The sequence below is a fragment of the Heteronotia binoei genome, chromosome 5, assembly GCF_032191835.1.
Source record: "Heteronotia binoei isolate CCM8104 ecotype False Entrance Well chromosome 5, APGP_CSIRO_Hbin_v1, whole genome shotgun sequence".
Taxonomy (NCBI): Eukaryota; Metazoa; Chordata; class Lepidosauria; order Squamata; family Gekkonidae; genus Heteronotia; species Heteronotia binoei.
Genome location: NC_083227.1, coordinates 13433576 through 13457452, shown reverse-complemented (window position 1 = coordinate 13457452; position 23877 = coordinate 13433576). Strand labels below are relative to the sequence as shown.

Genomic DNA, 23877 nt, shown 5'->3' with positions numbered 1-23877 from the left:
AGAACAAAGTAGGAGTCAAGGGGCACCTTTAAGAGCAACAAAGTTTTATTCAGAATGTAAGCTTTCGTGTGCTAGAAGCACACTTCATCAGACTGCTATGTTAGGAAACATTTATTGCTCATTTGACACGTACATGTTCTGGTGTTTGTTGGTTTATTTAAATGAACTGTAATCTTGTTTTATTTATTTATTTCATTTATTTTCGCATTTATATCCCGCCCTCCCCACCGAAGCAGGCTCAGGGCGGCTAACAACATCAAATATCCACAATAAAACCATAAAACACTAAAAGCAATTACAGTAAGATCAATTAAAATTCACAATTGCACTTTAAATACTGAACAGTTTGTAAACAATTTTGGTGCTAAGTTCCATACCATGATGTTAAACAGCTTTATACTTTAGTTGAAGGCCATTCGAAAAAGTGTTGTTTTTACAAGCCTTGTGGAATTGGGCTAGGTCCTGCAAGGCTCTAACATCATCAGGGAGTTGGTTCCACCAATGGGGGGCCGCAATAGAGAAGGCTCGTTCTCTGGTAGCCTTCCATCTCGCCTCCCTCGGCTGGAGGATTTCTAATAGATTTTGTGGGAATTAAACAGGAAAGGGAAAGTGAAATGTAAAGTTCTTGAGATGAAACCTCTTTGTACACCCGCTACATTTGCTAAAGTGTGAAAATGAATAGCTCAAAACCTTAGGAACGATCCACAAGTACAGTCTGGAATGCTATTGGAACATGCTAATATTCTGCTTTCAACCGCGAGGAGCTGGTGTTTTTCAAGGCTATGTTTCATAGCTGGTAGAGGGGCAGGCGATTAAAGGTTAAGAACCTGACGATGGACACCACACTGAATAATCAGTTGATCTCATCCCGCAAGACCTCTACAAGTTTTGCCAACCTTCCAGGTGGAAAGTACAATGAGAGAGGTCACTCTATAACAGGGGTGGCCTACGGTAGCTCTCCAGGTGTTTTTTGCCTACAACTCCCATCAGCCCCAGCCATTGGCCATGCTGGCTGGGGCTGATGGGAGTTGTAGGCAAAAACATCTGGAGAGCTACCGTTAGCCACCCCTGCTCTAAGAGACTAACAACATAAACCCAAAGGGTTCCTTCCTACGACCCAAATTACTATAATAATAAACATGCATTTATTACAAAGACTGGCAAAAACTACAGTCCTCAATATATAGCCACTGAATTATAAAATATTCAGTTCACGTAGATTCAAGTAGAGTCAATATATGCAGTCATATTCCAATGTCATAAAATCCCATGAAAAAATATGCATGCCACAGGACTAGGGTTGCCAATCCCCAGGTGAGGGCAGGGGATCCCCCAGTTTGGAGGCCATCCCCCCACTTCAGGGTCATCAAACCGGTGTGGGGGGGAGATGTCTGCTGGAGACCGATTTCCATAGGGTATAATGGATAATTGATCCATGAGGGCTTGGGGGGTGTTTTTTTGAGGTAGAGGCACCAAATTTGCAGCATTGCACCCAATGTCTCTCCTCAAAACACCTTCCAATTTTCAAAAAGATTGGACCAGGGGGTCCAATTCTATGAGCCCCAAAGGAAGGCGTCCCTATCCATCATTATTTCCAACGGAGGAAGGCATTTAAAAGGCGTGTGGTCCCTTTAAATGTGATGGCCAGAACTCCCTTTGGAGTTCAATTATACTTATCATGACCTTGCTACTGGCTCCACCCCCAAGGTCTCCTGGCTCCACCCCAAAAGTCTCCAGATATTTCTTGAACTGGACTTGGCAACCCAAGACAGGACAGTCAGTATTCCACTTCCTTTTGCATACATTTCCTCAAGCGCGAGATTATAATTTTATTTCATGCCATGAATGAAGATATAATTTCAGTGCATAAGTTTATGAAGGACAAAATGTCTCCTGGCTTCCTTTCTTACAGGCAAACGCTCTGATGTCCTGTCACTGAGGCTTAGGCAGGAAGAAGCCCGGGACGAGGGAGCATTCTAGCCCTCAAACGGGGCTGGCGGTGTGGGGTCTTGCCCAGGGAACAAAAACAACAAGCGGACATCAGGGGGCGAAGGGCTCAGTTGAGAGGTTTCCCCCCACCCAAACCAGCAGGCTGGTGCTGGGAAAAGCTCAAGCCTTGGGGGGGGGGTTGGGGATCAGTGGGCAATTGAGGCCTGTGAGGTTCTTCTGCCCTGGCCCTCCATGTGCAAATTTAAAGGCCCCGTTAGGGTTGCCAGGTCCAATTCAAGAAATATCTGGAGAGTATGGGGGTGGAGCCAGGAGACACTGGGGACGGAGCTGGGAGCTAGCATGTGACAAGCATCACTGAACTCCAAAGGGAGTTCTGGTCTTCGCATGTAAACTGCACACCTTTTAAATTGGAAATAATGATGGATAGGGGGACCTTCTTTTGGGGCTCATAGAATTGGAGCCCCTGGTCCAATCCTTTTGAAACTTGGAGGGTGCTTTGAGGAGAGGCATCGGATGCTAGGCTGCAAATTTGGTGCCTCTACCTCAAATAACAGCCCTCCCCCCGAGCCCAGATACCCATGGATCAATTCTCCATTATAACCTATGGGAATAACTCTCCATAGTGAATAATTAAGTGCCCAGCAGACATTTCTCTCCCTTCCCTCACCCTGCTTTTTGATGACCCAGAAGTGGGGGGATCCCCTGCTCCCACCTGGGAATTGGCAATCCCTGGCTCAGCCAACCAGCTCATCGGCGGGCCCTTTAAATAGCGTGGGGAGGTTGGCAGCTATTTCTGCTGCTTTTCTGGGACAGATTTTAATCAGGGGATGGAGGAGGACATGGCAGAGGCCCTGGGGACTGGTTGGGGGCCCAAAGTCAGGGGGCTCGCTCAAACGTCAGGAGGCAGTTGCCCACAGGCCCCATTGTAGCTACATGCCTGCCCTGTGTGGGTTCTTTTATGCAGCTGAAAACTGCTACTATAAGGGAATTTCTTTCCACACTCTGAGCATTCAAAAGGTTTGTCCCCTGTGTGGGTTCTTTTATGCACCTGCAGATTGCTATGTGTACTGAATCTCTTCTCACAGTCTGAACATTCAAATGGTTTCTCCCCTGTGTGGGTTCTTTTATGCATTTGAAGACTGCCGCTGTAAGAGAATTTCTTTCCGCACTCTGAGCATTCAAAAGGTTTCTCCCCTGTGTGGGTTCTTTTATGCACTTGCAGATTGCTATGTGTACTGAATCTCTTCTCACACTCTGAGCATTCAAATGGTTTCTCCCCTGTGTGGATCCTGTAATGCAGCTGAAGATAGCAATTCATAATGAATCTCTTTCCACACTCTGAGCATTCAAATAGTTTCTCTTTTGTGTGGGTTTTTTTATGTTCGTTAAGATGACTTTTCTGACTGAATCTCTTTCCACACTCTAAACATTGAAAAGGTTTCTCTCCTGTGTGGGTTCTTTGGTGCTGTTTAAGACCGCTCCTGTCACTGAATCTCTTCTCACACTCTGAGCATTGAAATGGTTTCTCCCCCGTATGGGTTCTTTTATGGTCTTGAAGATGGCAACTCCGACTAAATCTCTTTCCACACTCTGAGCATTCAAAAGGTTTCTCCCCTGAGTGGGTTCGTTTATGATATTGAAAACCGTGACTATGACTGAATCTTTTCCCACATTCAAAGCATTCAAAAGGTTTCTCCCTTGTGTGGGTTCTTTTATGCACTTGAAAATTGAAATTCTGACTGAATCTCTTTCCACACTCTGAGCATTCAAAAGGTTTCTCTCCTGTGTGGATTTTCTTATGGCCTTGAAGCGTGCTACTGTGACTGAATCTTTTCCCACACTCTGAGCATTCAAAAGATTTCTCTCCTTTTGGTTTTCTTCGGTTCACAAGAAGCTGTGATCTATGTTTGAACTGCTTTCCACACTGAATAGGTTCACTTCTCTTCATTATATCGTGCTTTGGAGAAATATGCTGTCTTCCATCTTTCTTATCAGCCAAATGGCTGCCTTTCTTTCCCTTAGTTTGATTTCTGGCGTTTCCTTTCAAGTCTTCATTATTAAATTTATCTGGTAATTGTGGATGAAGTTCCTCACCCTCTTCATTTGTCTGATTGTCCTCCCCTGTTATAAATAGAGAGGCAACATTAGCCACCTGTTTATTTATTTGATCAATTTATATTCCACCCTTTCCCAGATGGGCTCAGGGTTGGATCACATTCAAGTAAAACTGGTCACATACAATAAAACTGATAAATACAATTAAAACAACAGCATTATATAACAAAAGACAGGCGGGCACACAGTGCAAATTGAGGTATAATCATTCAGTGGCCCAGATATAGTAGTTCAGATGATGGATCATTGTGGGGGAGGATAGCCGATGGTATAGGCAATAAAGTAAAGGACGCCCACTTGCCTCAACTAAACGCCTGGCAGAACAGCTCTGTCTTACAGGCCCTATGGAAAGGTAACAAATCCGGTAGGGCCCGTATCTCCACCCAAGAAGAAAGATAAAGTCCACAGGCTGCAGTAGGAAAGCACTGATGGCCCTTTGGCCTCATCCAGTTTAGCTGATTTGAACTAACTCTCCACCTTTTCCCAGAAGTGCCAGGATTTAGGAATACCACGGTCTTTCAAGAGCCAGAGCTGAGTTCTTACCCAGGAGCATCTGAACCTCCAGATTTCAGGCCCCAGAAGGCCTCCCTCCTCTTTTGCCCAAGAGGCTTTATGCTTCTTCCTGGGGCTCATTTAGTAGAAAAAGGGGTGCCAGAGCATGTCATATTTGCATAACTCAGAAGAAGACTGCAGATTTATATCCCACCTTTCTCTCTGAATCAGAAACTCAGAGCGGCTTACAATTTCCTATATCTTCTTCCCCCACAACAGACACCCTGTGAGGTGGGTGGGGCTGAGAGAGCTCTTACAGCAGCTGCCCTTTCAAGGACAACTCCTACGAGAGCTGTGGCTGACCCAAGGCCATTCCAGCAGCTGCAAGTGGAGGAGTGGGGAATCAAACCCGGTTCTCCCGCACACTTAACCACTACACCAAACTGGCTCTCTACATAAAATCTGCATATGCCACATACCCCTGACATCACCGAAAGATGTATTAAATTATATCAGCTCAGCCAAAAGCTCAGCATCTGCCTTAAAATGGTTCTTGAATTACAATTGTCAGAATAAACGTTAACTCCCGTCACACTTTTTAAATTGCTTTCTCTTACGTGGCCACAGTGGCCTGATGAAGATTTCCATCTGATGAAGTGTGCTTAAGAGCACACGAAAGCTTACGTTCTAAATAAAAATTGGTTGGTCTTAGAGGTGAAACTTGACTCCTGCTTTGTTCAACTGCTTCAACATGGCTGCCCGCTTGGATCTATCTATTTTATATGTTATGGTTATTTTTCCATTTTTTGTAGAGGAAAATGGATAAAAGGAATAAAATGGATAAAAGGAAGTACTTCTTCACCCGAAGGGTGATTAACATGCGGAATTCACTGCCACAGGAGGTGGTGGCAGCTACAAGCATAGCCAGCTTCAAGAGGGGATTGGATAAAAATATGGAGCAGAGGTCCATCAGTGGCTATTAGCCACAGTGTGTGTGTGTGTGTGTGTGTGTGTGTATTTTGGCCACTGTGTGACACAGTGTTGGACTTGATGGGCCACTGGCCTGATCCAACATGGCTTCTCTTATGTTCTTATGTGACACAGAAAGTTGGACTGGAGGAGCCATTGACCTGATCCAACATCGCTGCTCTTATGTTCTTATGTGACACAGAGTGTTGGACTGGATGGGCCATTGGCCTGATCCAACATGGCTTCTCTTATGTTCTTATGTGACTCAGAGTGTTGGACCGGATGGGCCACTGGCCTGATCCAACATGGCTTCTCTTATGTTCTTATGTGACTCACAGTGTTGGACTGGATGGGCCACTGGCTTGATCCAACATGGCTTCTCTTATGTTCTTATGTGACACAGAGTGTTGGACTGGATGGGCCACTGGCCTGATCCAACAGGGCTTCTTTTATGTTCTTAGGGCCACAGAGTGTTGGGCTGGATGGGCCATTGACCTGATCTAACATGGCTTCTCTTATGTTCTTATGTGACACAGAGTGTTGGGCTGGATGGGCCACTGGCCTGATCCAACAGGGCTTCTCTTATGTTCTTATGTGACACAGAGTGTTGGACTAGATGGGCCGTTGGCCTGATCCAACAGGGCTTCTCTTATGTTCTTATGTGACACAGAGTGTTGGGCTGGATGGGCCATTGACCTGATCCAACATGGCTTCTCTTATGTGACACAGAGTGTTGGACTGGATGGGCCTGATCCAACATGGCTTCTCTTATGTTCTTATATTAGAAAGTTTGTCAAATCTTAAGAGTTCAGCAAAATTCTCACAGGGGGTTTGAACAATGGAGCCCAGAAGCAAGTATTGGCGGGGGGAGTAAGAAAGAAAGAGCACAATAAAATTTAGAGGTTCCAGAGCGCCGCTGCTCTGAGCTCCTGCCCAAAATGAGGCCAGCTTCTACCAATCTATAAGAGCCCCGTGGCACAGAGTGTTAAAGCTGCAGTACTGCAGTCCTAAGCTCTGCCTATGACCTGAGTTTAATCAGCAGCGGAAGCTGGGTTTTCAGATAGCCAGCTCGAGGTTGACTCAGCCTTCCATCCTTCCGAGGTCGGTAAAATGAGTCCCCAGCTTGCTGGGGGGATAGTGTAGATGACTGGGGAAGGCAATGGCAAGAAAGAAAGAAAGAAAGAAAGAAAGAAAGAAAGAAAGAAAGAAAGAAAGAAAGAAAGAAAGAAAGAAAGAAAGAAAGAAAGAAAGAAAGAAAGAAAGAAAGAAAGAAAGAAAGAAAGAAAGAAAGAAAGAAAGAAAGAAAGAAATCCAGGCAAGAGTAAAAATTGTCCTGGAATGACAGAAAAATACAGATAAAGTCCCAAAATCCCACGCAGTATTAGGGGGAATGAATCATTTCCAGATCACAGCCAGACCGGATCTTCATAATCCCATCCAGGGGGAAGGGTGTGTTTTAAAGGTTAGCAACAGAGAAATTAAGATCTGGCCCTTTCCAGAGTCTTTCTGAGGGCGTCTCATCCCCCCATTGTCTCAAGCCAGGACACTTTCTCTGGCTTGGGTGATGGCCACAACACTGGCCTCAATTGCCTTTAGGCAAGTAATGGGTCAGGAGGCAAAATGGTGTATTGCTTTTCAATATTTGGATACGTGTCTTATCACAATGGCAGCAATTTGCACCTTTGGTACCTATGAAAGATCCTTACCTAGAGACGCCACGCTCCAATAGTTCTCCAGCATGACTTTCCAGTAGAGAACTCTTTGGTCTGGATCCAGCAGGGCCCACTCTGCTACAGTGAAATTCACAGCCACCTCCTCAAAGGAAAGGGGGCACTGAAAGAAAAATCAGATTCCCTCAGCAGAGATAATGCCGGGCAGGCATTGCACACTGGAAGTTAGTAGTATGGGAGAGTACAGAATGTATGTCTTGGCATGGGTAAAGGCAGTAGAGTTCAATGACTCTCTTGCCCAGACACCTTGTAGAAACTGCAGGAGAAAAAGCCCCCCTCAGAAAAGAGGGGTGACTCAGGCTGTCCCCTGCTCAAATCCTTTACCTGGACTGGAGACGCAGCAGCCGTTTCCATCCCTCTGAAAAGACGACGGCCCAACAGCATCTCTGGACTGCCTGTTAATGAGACAAAGGATGGCATTTTCCCGATGTTATAATTTTCATTGATATTAACTGCAGAGAAAAGAAGCATGAGCATAGATACGTTATAGAGGGGGAAGGGGCGGATACAAAATGGGAAAGACAGAAACAAAGAAAAATACAAATATGTCAGTTACAGTTCTCTCTCTCTCGGCTTGACTTCGCGAGCGAAGATTTAAGAAGGGTGCAGTAGTCCACGTCTGCTGCAGGCTCGCTAGTGGCTGACAAGACCAATGCGGGACAGGCAGGTCCGGCCACAGTGGCTGCAGGGAAAAGTCTGATTTGGGGTTGGTGCTGTAGCAGTGCGATTCTTCCTCAATCTCCTTTTATTACAGTTCTACCTCCAGATGAAATACCCAATTCTTTCTACCCGCAAGTATAAAGTTCTCCCCATGTATTTTACCATCTTTGTCTTTCATTATAGCTTTTTTACTAAGCTATGACTTAAAATATCAGTCTAAACAATTCCTCTGCAGCACATAAAAGTATAAAAAAAATCAGAGCAGTCTCAACACAGAGCTGACTGGCTAAAAGTAACCATGTTGAAAGCACAGACTAACTTGTTAATTTAGCAATATCAACATTAGAGTAAACATATGAAATATCATGAAGGCACAAACAGACTTGTTAATGTGACAATATTAACATACCTAAAAGGTTACAACTCTTGCAATTTAACAATATCATCCTAGAATAAACATATGAAACCGATATCCTTACCCTTAACAAGCTAAAAATAAAATATAATAGTTTATCTGTCTCAGTATGAACAGTTTCTCCAAACCAACATACTAAGAGCAGATCTACCAGATAAAAAAATCATTGCATTGCCTGCCCTCTTAACAATTGATCCAAATTAACTGTTTATTTATCTAACATTTTTACAAAACCACGACTTTCCATTTTCTACAACTTTCTATTCCATCTGCTTCTTTGTTCCCTTCTTCACGCTCCCCCTTCCCAGGGGTGTGAAACCCTGTGGACACTCAATCAACAATTTTTTTACTAAATCCGGGGAGAGAGAGAAGAGAAGCACTAAGTGCTTATGAGCCTCAGAGATTATAAAGGCTGCCAACGTATTTCAGACTTCTGTAAGACCTGAGTCAGGCATGCAGGGAGGGGAAGAGGTGGGTAGAAATGACTTTGCAGGACTCGTCACTGTCTCATTCGACCCAGATTTGACTTCAGCACATCTGGAGTCTCCAGGACAGGCCTTGAATGCAGCAAGAGCTCACAGGAGCACAGCCCCTGAACCTTTCTGAAGGTTCCCACTCTTCCTCCCCACCTACCTCCCTTGGCCACTGAATAGTAGGTGCAGCTGCATCACAATCCCTGAATGAGCTCCACCACCTATTTTTCTACAAAATGACCAGAGTAATATGAATGAGTTTTCAGAGTGTCTCTTGGCATGACGGCTTCACAACCAGGTTTTCAGCCAGATGCAACATTAACATGACACCACATCTGTCCCAAGCCCCTCCCTTAAGCTTCAAGAGCAGGGGTGGCCAACGGTAGCTCTCCAGATGTTTTTTTGCCTACAACTCCCATCAGCCCTGCTCTAGGGGACCAACCCATAGTCTGCCATCCCTATTCCAGCATCGTGTTTCCATCAGTGGTCTGCCAGATGCCCCTATAAGCGCAGGCACAGAAGCCAAATTCTCCCATTCTTATTAGCCCCCAGAAAGTGCTTTTCAGAGCAATTCTGCCCCTGAAGGTAGAGGCTCCCTTTATTCAGCAGGTTGAACAGCTCTGCCAAGATTTGTCTGCCTCATGGAAGGAGGGTGAGATACGAACATTGAATTAATATGAGGAATGGCCTTCCATGAATGTGTTCCATCTCTGGACACTGAGTTCTGCCTATTAACTCTGTGTTGTGTGAAGAAGGTTTCAACGTCCACCTCTGACCTGAACTCTCTACTCACCAAATTCATTGGGTGCCCCAATCATATCCAAGCACAAAGAGTCCTTACCAAAGGAGAGGGGATCTTGGGCACGCTCCTGGGCCTGCCCTCTCTCCTCTGGCTCCAAGGAAGTTCCTTCTGCCTCAGGGAATGTCGCTTCTACCTTCAGGGATGGCCCCCACATCTGAAACAGCAGCAAGGGAAAGAAGAAGAAGAAGAAGACTGCAGATTTATACTCTGCCCCTCTCTCTGAATCAGGGAGTCAGAGCGGCTTACAATCTCCTTTATCTTCCTCCCCCACAACAGACACCCTGCGAGGCGGGTGGGGCTGAGAGGGTACTCACAGTAGCTGCCCTTTCAAGGACAGAGACTCAGAGCAGCCTACAATATCCTTTATCTTTCTCCCCCACAACAGACACTCTGCAAGGTGGGTGGGGCTGAGAGGGCTCTCACAGCAGCTGCCCTTTCAGGACAGAGACTCAGAGCGGCTTACAATCTCCTTTATCTTCCTCCCCAACAACAGACACCCTGTGAGGTGGGTGGGGCTGGAGAGGGCTCTAACTCCAGCTGCCCTTTCAAGGACAGAAACTCAGAGCGGCCTACAATCTCCTTTATCTTCCTCCCCCACAACAGACAATCTGCGACGCGGGTGGGGCTGGAGAGCGCTCTCACAGCAGCTGCCCTTTCAAGGACAGAGACTCAGAGTGGCCTACAATCTCCTTTATCTTCCTCCCCCTCAACAAACACCCTGTCTCTCAAGGATGTTTTAGATGGATAAGGCCAGATATTGTTGCTTGAATTGGACATATTGGGAGGAAATCCCCTCACCTGTTCTGCCTGCCTCTTCTCCTCTGCCTGACTCAGCAGGAAGCCTTCGGCCAGGGCCACCGCCTGGGAACTGGTTTCTGGCCCACATCCTCTGACCCAGCACTGCATTTCCTGGGGCAGGATGGCCAGGAACTGCTCCAGGATCACCAGGTCCAGGATCTGCTTCTTGGTGTGCCTCTCTGGCTTCAGCCATTGGCTGCAGAGTCCATGGAGCTGGCTGCAAACTTCTCGGGGTCCATCGGCTTCATAGCAGCAAAACTGCCGGAAGCGTTGGCAGGGTACATCTGAGTCCATGGTGTCCTCAGCCAGCGTCTCTGGCACAGCTCTTTTCCAGAATGCAACACCACTCCCAGCCTGGAGGAGAAGGGGGCTTTTGGTTGTTGTCTTGCTAGTTCCAAGTCCTCCTGGGTCCTGCTCTTCCATCTCCTGCCCCTTCCATTGAGTCACCTCCATCTGTGAAAAGAGGCCTTTATTCCCTTGGCTGTGAAGAGAGCCTTCTCTCTGCGGGGAAGGAGAGACTCAGACAGTATAACATCACAAGTAAAAATGAGAATGGAGATCCTGCACCAAACATCACAGGGGATGTATACTCAGGGGACACATGAGAATTGCCCTGGTGGAGCAGAACAAAAGTGCTTCTTTTGGCTTGTACGCTGGGCTTAATATCATTTTGCTATATTACATACAAAGGTATTTTAAATATGCTGCCTTGGTTTTTTCAGGAAGGTAAGTGTCTCTGTTTCGCTTCTTAGAGATGTCACAAGCTTTTTAAAAAAAACTTTATTGACATAAGTATTAAAATGTTACAATACAATAGCACATTATCAAAAAAAGATAACTAAATACAATAAACAACTGAACAACACATCCAAAGAGAATACAAAAATTATAATAAAAAAAAAGAAATTGTATAAGTTATAGTCAGTAATACATTACGGAATACAATGAAAAAGACACTTCCAATATAATTGAAATAAAATTGAAATAGATTCAAACTATGATGTAGATAACATAAGAACATAAGAGAAGCCATGTTGGATCAGGCCAATGGCCCATCCAGACCAACACTCTGTGTCACACAGTGGCCAATATATGTGTCTGTGTGTATGTCCTCTCTTGAAGCTGGCTATGCATGTAGCCGCTGCCACCCCCTTTGGGTGAAGGACTTCCTTTTAACCTGACTGCTCAGCAATTTCATTGAATGCCCATGAGTTCTTGTATTGTGAAAAAGGGAGAAAAGTACTTCTTTCTCTACTTTCTCCATCCCATGCATAATCTTGTAAACCTCTATCATGTCACCCCGCAGTCAACGTTTCTCCAAGCTAAAGAGCCCCAAGTGTTTTAACCTTTCTTCATAGGGAAAGTGTTCCAAACCTTTAATCATTCTAGTTGCCCTTTTCTGCACTTTTTCCAATGCTATAATATCCTTTTTGAGGTGCGGTGACGAGAATTGTACACAGTATTCCAAATGAGACCACACCATCGATTTATACAGGGGCATTATGATACTGGCTGATTTGTTTTCAATTCCCTTCCTAATCATTCCCAGCATGGCGCTGGCCTTTTTTATTGCAATCGCACACTGTCTTGACATTTTCAGTGAGTTATCTACCACGACCCCAAGATCTCTCTCTTGGTCAGCCTCTGCTAGTTCACAACCCATCAACTTGTATTCGTAGCTGGGATTCTTGGCCCCAATGTGCATTACTTTGCACTTGGCCACATTGAACCTCATCTGCCACGTTGACACCCACTCACCCAGCCTCAACAGATCCCTTTGGAGTGCCTCACAATCGTATCTGGTTCTCACCACCCTGAACAATTTAGTGTCATCTGCAAACTTGGCCACTTCACTGCTTACTCCCAACTCCAGATCATTAATGAACAAGTTAAAGAACATGGGACCCAGTACTGAGCCCTGCGGCACCCCACTGCTTACCGTCCTCCACTGTGAAGACTGCCCATTTATACTCACTCTCTGCTTCCGATTAATCAGCCAGTTTTTGATCCACAAGAGGACCTGTCCTTTTACTCCATGACTCTCGAGGAGCCTTTGATGAGGAACTTTATCAAAAGCTTTCTAGAAGTCAAGGTAGACAACATCTATCGGGTCTCCTTTGTCCACATGTTTGTTCACCCCCTCAAAGAACTGTAACAGGTTAGTGAGGCAAGATCTTCCCTTACAGAACCCATGCTGAGTCTTCCTCAATATTTGGGAATATATGATTTAAAGGAACTAAAGTGTCATTCATGATCTAAAATAGGGAACCACTTGCCAGTAAGAGTATTGGAATCATTACTATCATGAGATCTGGAGATAGAGTCATTTATTCTATCCATAAGTAGAAGTTCCCAGACTTTGGCATGCCATTGTTCAATTGAAAGTATGCTACAAGTCTTCCAGAGATGTTACAAGCTTAGCCTCCAATTTCTTTTGGCTCCATCTGTCCTGGGGGCTAATTCTTAAGTTAAACCACAGCCCCAAAAGGACAAGGGGTACTAGATGCCTATATCCTTCCATGCATCTCTTCAAAAGGCCTGAAATGTTAGGTAAGAATTCTGTCCAAGCACCCATGTGAAGGGGGCCCAACTCACCCAGACAAAAGGACCATTTCCCACAGTCCAACCTTCTATGGGAACAACCCAAAGTCCAGCCCTAGAACAGTTCTGGATTGGTTCTAAGTGTGTCAGGACTCTGTTCCCTTTAAACTGTGGAGTCTTGTGAGCAAAAATTCTACTTTGTGAGCTACTGGCATTAATGTTGTGAGCTACTGAGCTGAGACAAAAAGGAAATGTCAGGACTCTGTTCCCTCTAAGCTGTGGAGTCTTGTGAGCAAAAATTCTACTTTGTGAGCTACTGGCATTAATGTGAACTACTGCTCACCCAGACAAAAGGACCATTTCCCACAGTCCAACCTCCTTTGGGAACAACCCAAAGTCCAACCCTTGAACAGCTCTGGATTGACTCTAGGTGTGTCAGGACTCTGTTCCCTTTAAGCTGTGGAGTCTTGTGAGCAAAAATTCTACTGTGTGAGCTACTGCATAGATTAGTTTGCTGAGACTCCTGAGCTGAGGCAAAAAGGAAGTAAGGGCCTTACGGAAACTTCTTCAGTTCTTCAAGGCCTTATAAGACCGCTCTCTTCCAGTTAGCTTTCAACTGACGTGGAGCCTGTATTGTAGGGAAACTGAAGAAAAACACCGTCGCCACTGAAAACATATAATACCAAAGAGATCAGCACCAAATTATTTCTGATTGTCTTAACTATTGAATGTGTAATTTTTATAATCTGTGTCGATTTTAAATTGTTGTTGTGTTTTTTGTACTGTGAGCCGCCCTAAGACTGCTTCGGTGGGGAGGGTGGGATATTAATCAAATCAATCAATAAATAAATATATGTGAGCTGGAAGCTAAAAAATTGTGAGCTAGCTCACACTAACTCAGCTTAGAGGGAACGCTGGTCAGGAGAGATGCCCGCCCAAAGCCGCACCACTGCCCCGCCACTGTCAGACAAATGTAAATCTGAACCTTGCATAGAATGGGATAGTGCCTGGGATGTGGTTTGTGTGTGGAATGGAGCTCAGTTGATTTCCTGAAGCCTCTCCCAATTAAGGCACAAGGGCTGATGGGATGAATGGGAGCTGAGACAGGCAAGGACCCCTTCTGAATTATGAAGAAGATATTGGATTTATATCCCACCCTCCACTCCACATTTCAGAGTGGCTCACAATCTCCTTTATCTCTCTCCCCCACAACAGACACCCTGTGAGGTAGGTGGGGCTGAGAGAGCTCTCACAGCAGCTGCCCTTTCAAGGACAACCTCTGCCAGAGCTATGGCTGACCCAAGGCCATGCCAGCAGCTGCAAGTGGAGGAGTGGGGGAATCAAACCTGGTTCTCCCAGACAAGAGTCCGCACACTTAACCACTACACCAAACTGGCTCTTATGTTGGGAAATACCTGAAAATTTGGGTTGGGTAATACCTAGAAATTTGGGGTTGGAGCCTGGGGAGGGCAGAGAATAATGGCACAGAGGCCACCCTCCAAAGGAGGCACTTTCTGCCCCCAGACAGATCTCTGTGATCTGAAGACGAGGTGTAATTCCAGGGGATCTCTAGGACCTACCTGGACATTGGTGACCCCAGATCGTGAAGATGGGGGCAGGCGAAGAACCAGTCAAAATGCTGCATGAGCTGCACTGGCTACTTCATGAGTACCGGATCCATTTCAAGGTGCTGGTCCTTACCTTTAAGGCCCTATGCGGCCAGGTGCCAGCATATCTCTGGGACCACCTCTCCCCATATGAGCCAAGGCCTTGAGGTCTGGACACAACATCTTCTTGTGGTTCCTAGTCCTAAGGATGCCCGACTAGCCTCAACAAGGACCACGGGCTTTTTGGTCCTGGCCCCTACCTGGTGACATGAGCTCTTGCTGGAGATCCAGGCCCTGTGGGACCTATCGAGGTTTCTCAGGGCCTGCAAGACAGAGCTCTTGACCAGAGGGCGTCCCTTAGATACATATTGGCTCCCCATTATTTCACCTCGATGGTGATTCAGTTGTTCAGCTGTCATCAGCCTATACGCCATTGTGTGATTTGTTGTTGTACCGGAGACATTTTGTAATTGCCTTTTATTCTGTTTTATTTTATACGTTGTACATTTTAACTTGTACTACGTATTGAAACTACTGTTGTGAGCCGCTCTGGGCACACTTGTGGGATAGGCGGGATATAAATCCAAAAAATAAATTAAATTGTCATTCTGGACATCCAGTCAGCATGAAGGAGTGATCCCATTGGATCCTGTCTGGGCCTCCTCGCCACCAAAAGGTGAGCTTTGTATTCTTGTCGGCATCGCCCTTCTGAAGGTCTGAACCCACGCCTCATGGGACTGTGCCCTTGTGTTTCCCCCTGTTGTGTTGTCCAGGGGTCTGTAACCTCTTTGCCTGGCAAAAGATCGTGTTCCTCTCACCCAAACCCCAGTGCGGGAGGGAGAATTTGGCATTGTGTCATGGCTGCCTCCAGCAAATAAACCGTGGAGTGACAGGGCAGGGGCGATGCAGTTGGAATCCCTCTACGCTGCACAGTCTTGTGAGCAAAAATTCTATTTTGTGAGCTACTGGCATTAAAGTTGTGAGCTACTGCTCTGGGGTCATCCTTCCTGAGCTAAGACAAAAATGTGCGAGCTGGAGGTTAAAAATCTGTGAGCTAGCTCACACTTACTTAGCTTAGAGGGAACACCGAGAGCACTGTTCTCTCCCTGTGCATTCAGTTTGCAAAACACTGCTGCGGGTGGGTACTCAGACTTTCATCTACGGCGCTCCCTGGTGAGTTGACATTGCTCATGCCACTATCCTCACATTGATATATGCCTTTATGCCATGTGTTCCTCCAGGGGGTGTGGCCACATCAGCATGCTCCGCCCCGTCCTGCCAATCAGAGAGGAGTCACCTCCTGCTGTGCTTGGTGGGCACTGGTGCTATTTCCATGGTCTCCCCTGGCACTGCTGGGCTCTCAGCCCCTTGGCTACAGAGTTCTGCCACTTTCCCACTCTGAAGTCTAAAAGACAACTGTGTCAGAAATACATAACACTTATGACAAATTTACAAAAATCTATATTATATTGTGCAAAAGCCGTCAATTGATATATACCGGTATAATATGGGCGTTTGAGAGAAGCCAGTCTGAAGACCTTTGCCAGTTGGCTTTGTGAAGAAGCTGCAAATGCAGCGGAACGCGATTTAAGCCGGTGACTGCGTGAAGGCAAGATTTTCTTCTTCGGAAGCCGACATCAGCGGAAGGACTCTGCTTGCAATCGACTTCTGAGTAGCAGTACTCCTTATAGACTTTTCGAAATTTTCCGGCGTCATCCTTGGGAACTGCGTTTTTGTTTGGGACTTTACACTCTCTATATGTGATCTTTGGGATGAATGTTGGATGCTTTTGCACAATATAACAGGGGTGGCCAACGGTTGCTCTCCAGATGTTTTTTGCCTGCAACTCCCATCAGCCCCAGCCGTTGGCCATGCTGGCTGGGGCTGATGGGAGATGTAGGCAAAAAAAACATCTGGAGAGCTACCGTTGGCCACCCCTGCAACATAATATAGATTTTTGTAAATTCGTTCTAAGTGTTCTGCATTTCTGACACAGTTGTTTTGTAGACTTCTGCTTATATTGTGTTGCCCTTGTTTATTCCGTTTGTGCGACTTTCCCACTCTGGGCCAGCCTGGGACACCAGCTGGCCGTTCTGGCCCCACGTCTGAGTCTGGGCTGCTGTTCATTTAGGGTTGCCAATCCCCAGGTGGTGGCAGGGGATCCCCCGGTTTGGAGGCCCTCCCCCGCTTCAGGGTCGTCAGAAAGCGGGGGGAGGGGAGGGAAATGTCTGCTGGGAACTCTGTTATCCCTATGGAGATTTATTCCCATAGAAAATAATGGAGAATTGATCCACGGATATTTGGGGCTCTGGGGGGGCTGTTGTTTGAGGTAGAGGCGCCAAATTTTCAGTACAGCATCTAGTGCCTCGCTCCCAAAATATCCCCCAAGTTTCAAAACGATTGGTCCAGGAGGTCTAATTCTATGAGCCCCAAAAGAAGGTGCCCCTATCCTTCATTATTTCTTATGGAAGGAAAGCATTGAAAAGGTGTGCTGTCCCTTTAAATGTGATGGCCAGAACTCCCTTTGGAGTTCAATTATGCTTGTCACAGCCTTGATCTTGGCTCCACCCCTAATGTCTCCTGGATCCACCCCCAAAGTCCCCAGATATTTCTTAAATTGGACTTGGCAACTCTATGTTCATTCCAGTGAAGGCAAGAGATCCCCCCCCCCATGCCTCTCTTTTTTACACATCCAACCGGAAAAAAAAACAAAAGAGGGCAGCTTTTTATTTGGTATTTTTGCACATTTAAGTGACCAGCAACAGATCCGGAGGTCTCTCCCCATCCCCAAACCAGACCTGTTTCCAGAAGCCACTCCCTCCTCTCAATGTCCACCGCTTTGCCCGGGAGTTGGCAACCCCCCTCCCCTTCCAAGATCTCAAAGCATCTCTCCCGGTGACTCACTTCTTAAGGGAACCTTCCCGGGGTCTGGCTGCCGGGCTTTTCCTTGCTTTCCTGCAGCCCTTCCAGTCCTCTGTCGCCCTGCAAAAGCAAACCCCTGCTTCTTCTCAGCCCCCTACCCCCCCCCCCCCCAAAAAAAACCTCGGCCTCTCTAGCAAGCAGCTAGGCCGGTTTTAACCCTCTCAGTGCTGCAGAGGAAGGAGGGAAAACATCTCCCGTCCCCTCCAGGAGGAGATTCAGCCCGGCTGCACTCCGCGGTGCCCCATGTATCTCAGTGGGGCTGCTCGGGAGTAAGTCCGCTCCTTGCTGTTCAGCCATCTTAGAAAGAGCGACAAAGTAGGAGTCCGGTGCACCTTGTAAGACCAACAAACGTTTATTCAGAATGTCAGCTTCCCTGTGTGCATATTCACTTCTTCAGACCAGGAATCAGGTACAGCGAGCGGAGCTACATATAGCTGATAGGCGGTGGTTTAGAATGCAAGATGGTACACATTTAAAATCCATTTATTTATTAAATTTATTCTTTCGTATGAACGTATATGAACACATGAAGCCGCCTTCTACTGAATCAGACCCTCGGTCCATCAAAGTCAGTATTGTCTACTCAGGCTGGCAGCAGCTCTCCAAGGTTTCAAGCTGATGTTTTTCGAGCTGGATCGTTTTTTAGTTGGAGATGCTGGGAATTGAACCTGGGACCTTCTGCTTACCAAGCAGATGCTCTACCACTGAGCCACCGTCCCTCCCTTGGATTTTAAATGTTGTCTTAAAGGTGCAAATTTCCTATTTGTTTTATTCAGAATGTCAGCTTCCATGTATGCATGCACACTTCTTCAGACGAAGAATCAGGTACAGTGAGCAGAGCTACATAGAGCTGGTAGGCAGCGGTTTAGAATGCAAGATGGTACACATTTAAAATCCATTTATTAAATTTATTCTTTCGTATGAACGTATATGAACACATGAAGCTGCCTTCTACTGAATCGGACCCTCGGTCCATCAAAGTCAGTATTGTCTACTCAGGCTGGCAGCAGCTCTCCAAGGTTTCAAGCTGAGGTTTTTCAAGCTGGACCCTTTTTTAGTTGGAGATGCCGGGGATTGAACCTAGGACCTTCTGCTTACCAAGCAGATGCTCTACCACTGAGCCACCATAGCTCCCTTGGATTTTAAATTTTGCCTTAAATGTGCAAATTTCCTATTTGTTTTATTCAGAACGTAAGCTTCCGTGTATGCATGCACACTTCTTCAGATGAGGAATCAGGTATAGTGAGCAGAGCTTTATATAGCTTGTGGGGTTTAGAATGCAAAGCGGGGTTTAGAATGCTTGTGGGGTTTAGCAAGCAAAGTGGTACAAAGTTAAAATCCAATAGCAGAATAGTGGCACAGAGTGGTAAAGCTGCAGTACTGCAATCCTAAGCTTTGCTCACGACCTGAGTTCGATCCCGGCGGAAGCTGGTTTCAGGTAGCCGGCTCCAGGTTGACTCAGCCTTCCAAGGTCGGTCAAATGAGTTCCCAGCTTGCTGGGGGGGGAAGTGTAGATGACTGGGGAAGGCAATGGCAAACCACCCCGTCAAAAGTCTGCCGTGAAAACATTGTGAAAGCAACGTCACCCCCCTCCCCCCCCCAGTCAGAAACGACTGGTGCTTGCACAGGGGACCTTTCCTTTTCTCTTCCAAGAGTCACAGCTGAGCTTTTGCCCAGCAGGGGTTTCTGAGTCTTCAGAGTGAGAAAGTGATCATTCTTATTGGAGAGGGACGGTGGCTCAGTGATAGAGCATCTGCTTGGTAAGCAAAAGGTTCCAGCTTAGATGACTGGGGAAGGCAATGGCAAGGAATGGCAAGGTCCCCTGGGCAAGCACCAGTTGTTTCCAACCCTGTAAAAAGTCTGCCATGAAAATGTTGTGAAAGCAACGTCACCCCAGAGTCGGAAACGACTGGTGCTTGCACAGGGGACTACCTTTACCTTTTTAAAAATTAACAAATTCAGAAAACCTTTGATCTGGGTTGCATTAGCCTGGGAAAGAGAGACAGCAACTGGTTTCCAGTTCCCTCTTTGCATCCCAGCATCTCTTTATTCATCCATTTCCTTTGAGGACCATAAACCTCAAGGAAGGGAGGGTGATAGACAGAGAATCCCCCTTTCAAAGAGAGTCATATATATAAAATTTTTTGCCACTGTGTGACACAGAGTGTTGGACTGGATGGGCCACTGGCCTGATCCAACATGGCTTCTCTTATGTTTTTATGTTCTTAATTAATAACTTTCTACAGCCCCCTGGAGAGAAAATGCAGGACCACAAATAGGGACAGAAAGTTTGTGCCTGTCTGGGAGTTTTTCACACTATTTCTTGGAGGAAGGGACAGAGCCCAGATTCTGAGAGAGGAGGATGAATCTGGACCTTCAAGCAATAGGCTAACTGCATGCACCCCCAGAGACGGAAGGAGACAGAGGGAAATCCTTGCGTAGGAAGGAGAAAAACAGTTGCAAGGGAAAAAACGTGGAGGGGGAGAGGGGGGGCTATTTCCCACCTAGGAGTTGGCAACCAGATGTTGCAAGCAAGAGACAGGATGGGGGTGGGAGAAAGAAAGAAAATGGATTTGGGAGTAATGCTCTAAGGCAGGTAGGGTTGCCAAGTTCAATTTAAGAAATATCTGGGGGCTTTGGGGGTGGAGCCAGGAGACATTAGGGGTGGAGCCAAGATCAAGGCTGTGACAAGCATCATTGAACGCCAAGGGAGTTCTGGCCCTCACATTTAAAGGGACCCGCACACCTTTTCAATTCCTTCCTTCCATAGGAAATAATGAAGAATAGGGGCACCTTTTTGGGGGGCTAATAGAATTGGACCCCCTGGTCCAATCTTTTTGAAACTTGGGGGGTACTTTGGGGAGAGGCACTAGATGCTATACTGAAGATTTGAGGCCTCTACCTCAAAAAACAGCCCCCCCCCAGAGCCCCAGATACCCACGGATCAATTCTCCATTATTTTCTATGGGAATAAATCGCTTTGGGGAATAACAGAGTTCCCAGCAGACATTTCCCTCCCCTCCCCCCCGCTTTCTGATGACCCTGAAGCAGGGGGAGGGTCTCCAAACCGGGGGATCCCCTGCCCCCACCTGTGGCTTGGCAACCCTAAAGGCAGGGGCATCAAATTTATTTGTTATGAGGGCCGGATCTGACATAAATGAGGCCTTGTTGGGCCGGGCCATGTGTGGACCTATTTAAGATTAGGTAGCAGAGATATAAATATTGTAAAGAACACAGACAAATCCAACTGTATATATTTTTTTAAAACTTAAAACATGCTTAAAACGTTAGCACTCATTGGTTTTAAAGGTGCTTTCTTTGTGTTTCTCCCATGGGATACAGGGAACTTAGCAAAGGAAGTTCTCTTCCCTTCCTTCCTCAGGGGATGTGGGAGGGGGGGGAGAAGCCTCAGCCAATAGAAGGAAGAGAGGTTTGGCTCAGTAGCTGTGCAATTGAGAGAGCCTGGCAAAGCAAGCAATTCCTCCCCAAGGGAGGAGCCTCAGCCAATGGAGAGAATAAAGGTTTTGCTCTGCAGCTCCTGTGCAATTGAGCAAGCCTTGCAAAGCAAGCTGTGATGCAGAAGGAAGCAAGAGAGAGGGAGAAGGAAGCAGATGACAGCCAGTTGCTTGAGGGTCTGATAGGAGCCCGGGGGGGGGGGGTGCTGATTTGGCCCCTGAACTCCATGTTCGACAGTGCTGAGTTTCCATTGAATATATATTGTTGCATTGTTAAGTATTTTCAGGATTCTTTCAGTTATTTTCCCCACATTTTTTGCTGTTAGTTAATTCCAAAGGCAGAAGAGAGGAGATGAACTTTTTGTAGAATTGTATTGTAACAGTGCTGAATTCCCATGGAATATATATTGTTGCATTGTTAAGTATTTTCAGGATTCCTTCAGTTATTTTCTCCACATTTTTTGCTGTTAATTAATTCCAAAGGCAGAAGAGAGGAGATGAACTTTTGTAGAAGTGTAACGAGTTGTATTGTAACAGTGCTGAATTCCCATGGAATATATAGTTGCATTGTTAAGTACTTTCAGGGTTCTTTCAGTTATTTTTTTCCACGTTTTTTTGCTGTTAATTCATTTTTCATTGTGGAACGCTAGGCTTTATCATCGCACCTGGGGACTGGCAACCCGCCTTCTCTTCCTCCGGTCGCCCCCAGCGGTATTACTGCCTTCCCCCACGTGCCCCGCCCCTTTGCATTTTTCCCCTCCTGGACTTTGCACCGAGACTCCAAGCGCAGCTTCTGAAAATAGGAGATCTGCAGAGCCCCTTCCCCTCCCTACCCGCTTGGCTTCTTGCAGAGGAGGGGGGGGGATGGCGTCACTTCCTGCCAAAACCTCTCCCCCTCCCCCGCCCTCCCCCCAGTGGGGGAGATCGGGTGCATGCATCAACCCCCAAGCTGCAGGATCGGGTGAGCTGGAAATGCATTTGGAGGAGGGGGGGGGGAGAGGGAATGCAGGTTGCAGAAGGAGCTGGGAAGATGGGGGCGAAGGGGGAGGGGAGCAGCCCTTAGAGGGCGCCGGCTTGGCTTGGCTGGAAAGCCGGATTGCCTTGGAGCCTCTTTTCCTCTCTTCTGCGTTCGAAGATCATTTTGGATCCGCCTTTCCCAGGCGGCCCCGTGGCGCAGTGGTAAAGCAGCAGTACTGCGGTCTGAACTCTCTCTGCTCTCGACCTGAGGTCGATTCCGGCGGAAGCTGGGTTCAGGTAGCCGGCTCCAGGTTGACTCAGGCTTTCCATCCTTCCGAGATCGGTCAAAGGAGTACCCAGCTTTGCTTGCGGGGAAAGTATAAAAGGTTGGGGAAGGCAATGGCAAGGAAAAGGAAAGGTCCCCTGTGCAAGGAGGAGTGTGTGTGTGTGGGGGGGGGGGGTGCTTGGCTGACCCAAGACCATTCCAACAGCTGCAAGTGGAGGAGTGGGGGAATTAAACCGGGTTCTCCACGCACTTAACCACTACACCAAACTGAAGGCAAAAGAGGGCCATCCCTGCCTGGAAGTTGTTTCCAACTCTGGGGTGACATCGCTTTCACAACGTTTTCACAGCAGACTTTTTTTACGGGGTGGTTTGCCATGGCCTTCCCCAGTCTTTTACACTTTCTCCCCTGCAAGCTGGGGACTCATTTGACCGACCTCGGAAGGATGGAAGGCTGAGTCAACCTTGGGCCGGCTACCTGAATCCAGCTTCCGCCAGAATCAAACTCAGGTCGTGAGCAGAGTTCAGACCCCAGTACTGCAGTACTGCTGCTTTACCACTCTGTGCCACGGGGCCGCTAGGCAACGGCAAACCACCCCGTCAAAGGTCTGCCGTGGAAACGTGAAAGCGACATCACCCCGGATTCGGAAACCACTGGTGCTTGCATAGGGGACCTTTCCTTTTCTTTTCCCAGGCGGAGGATTCACCCCGGGGGCAGTGCCTTCTTGCAGGCGGCCTTGCTGAGGACTGGCAGCTTGGGAAGGTAGATCCAAGTGGGCAGCCATGTTGGTCTGAAGCAGCAGAACCAAGTAGGACTCAAATGGCACCTTCAGAACGATGAAGTGTGCTTAGAGCACATGAAAGCTTACATTCTGAATAAAACTTGGTTGGTCTTAAAGGTACAGCTTGGGAAGGGTCAGCTTTGGCTTCCCAGGAGTTGGCCGAGCCTCACTCCCAAAGGCGTTTTCTTTCTCTCCACCCCCCCCCTCGCCACCTCTTGCTTGCAACATCTGGTTGCCAACTCCCGGATGGGAAATAGCACCCCCACACACACTCCTCCTCCTCGGGTTTTCCTGCCAACAGTTTTTCCCCCTTCCAGGCAGGGATGGCCCTCTTTCTCCTTCAGTTTGGTGTAGTGGTTAAGTGCGCGGAGAACCCAGTTTAATTCCCCACTCCTCTGCTTGCGGCTGTTGGAATGGTCTTGGGTCAGCCATAGCCCTGGCAGGGGTTGTCGTTGAAAGGGCAGCTGCTTTGAGAGTCCTCTCCAGCCCCACCCACCTCACAGGGTGTCTGTTGTGGGGGAAGAAGATATGGGAGATTGTAAGCCGCTCTGAGTCTCTGTCCTTGAAAGGGCAGCTGCTGGGAGAGCCCTCTGAGCCCCACCCACCTCACAGGGTGTCTGTTGTGGGGGAGGAAGGGAAAGGAGATTGTAGGCCGCTCTGAGACTCTGTCCTTGAAAGGGCAGCTGCTGGGAGAGCCCTCTGAGCCCCACCCACCTCACAGGGTGTCTGTTGTGAGGGAGGAAGGGAAAGGAGATTGTAGGCCGCTCTGAGACTCTGTCCTTGAAAGGGCAGCTGCTGTGAGAGCCCTCTCAGCCCCACCCACCTCACGGGGTATCTGTTGTGGGGGAGGGAGGGAAAGAAGATTGTAGGCCGCTCTGAGCCTCTGTCCTTGAAAGGGCAGCTGCTGTGAGAGCCCTCTCCAGCCC

General features: G+C 47.3%; 1 protein-coding gene across 1 annotated transcript in view; it reads right to left on the bottom strand.

Moving 5' to 3' along the window:
• Positions 1–10827, bottom strand: part of LOC132571718 (oocyte zinc finger protein XlCOF6-like) — a gene marked incomplete at its 3' end in the record, with an annotated part of 54144 nt that extends 43317 nt beyond the window's left edge. The window contains exons 1-5 of the mRNA XM_060238513.1: positions 10630–10827; positions 9598–9760; positions 7581–7708; positions 7233–7359; positions 2888–3732 (exon numbers count right to left, since the gene is read on the bottom strand). Of these exons, the coding sequence (XP_060094496.1) occupies positions 2888–3732; positions 7233–7359; positions 7581–7708; positions 9598–9760; positions 10630–10827 (1461 nt within the window). The remainder of the gene's footprint in view (positions 1–2887; positions 3733–7232; positions 7360–7580; positions 7709–9597; positions 9761–10629) is intronic.
• Between the last annotated feature and the right edge of the window lie 13050 nt (positions 10828–23877).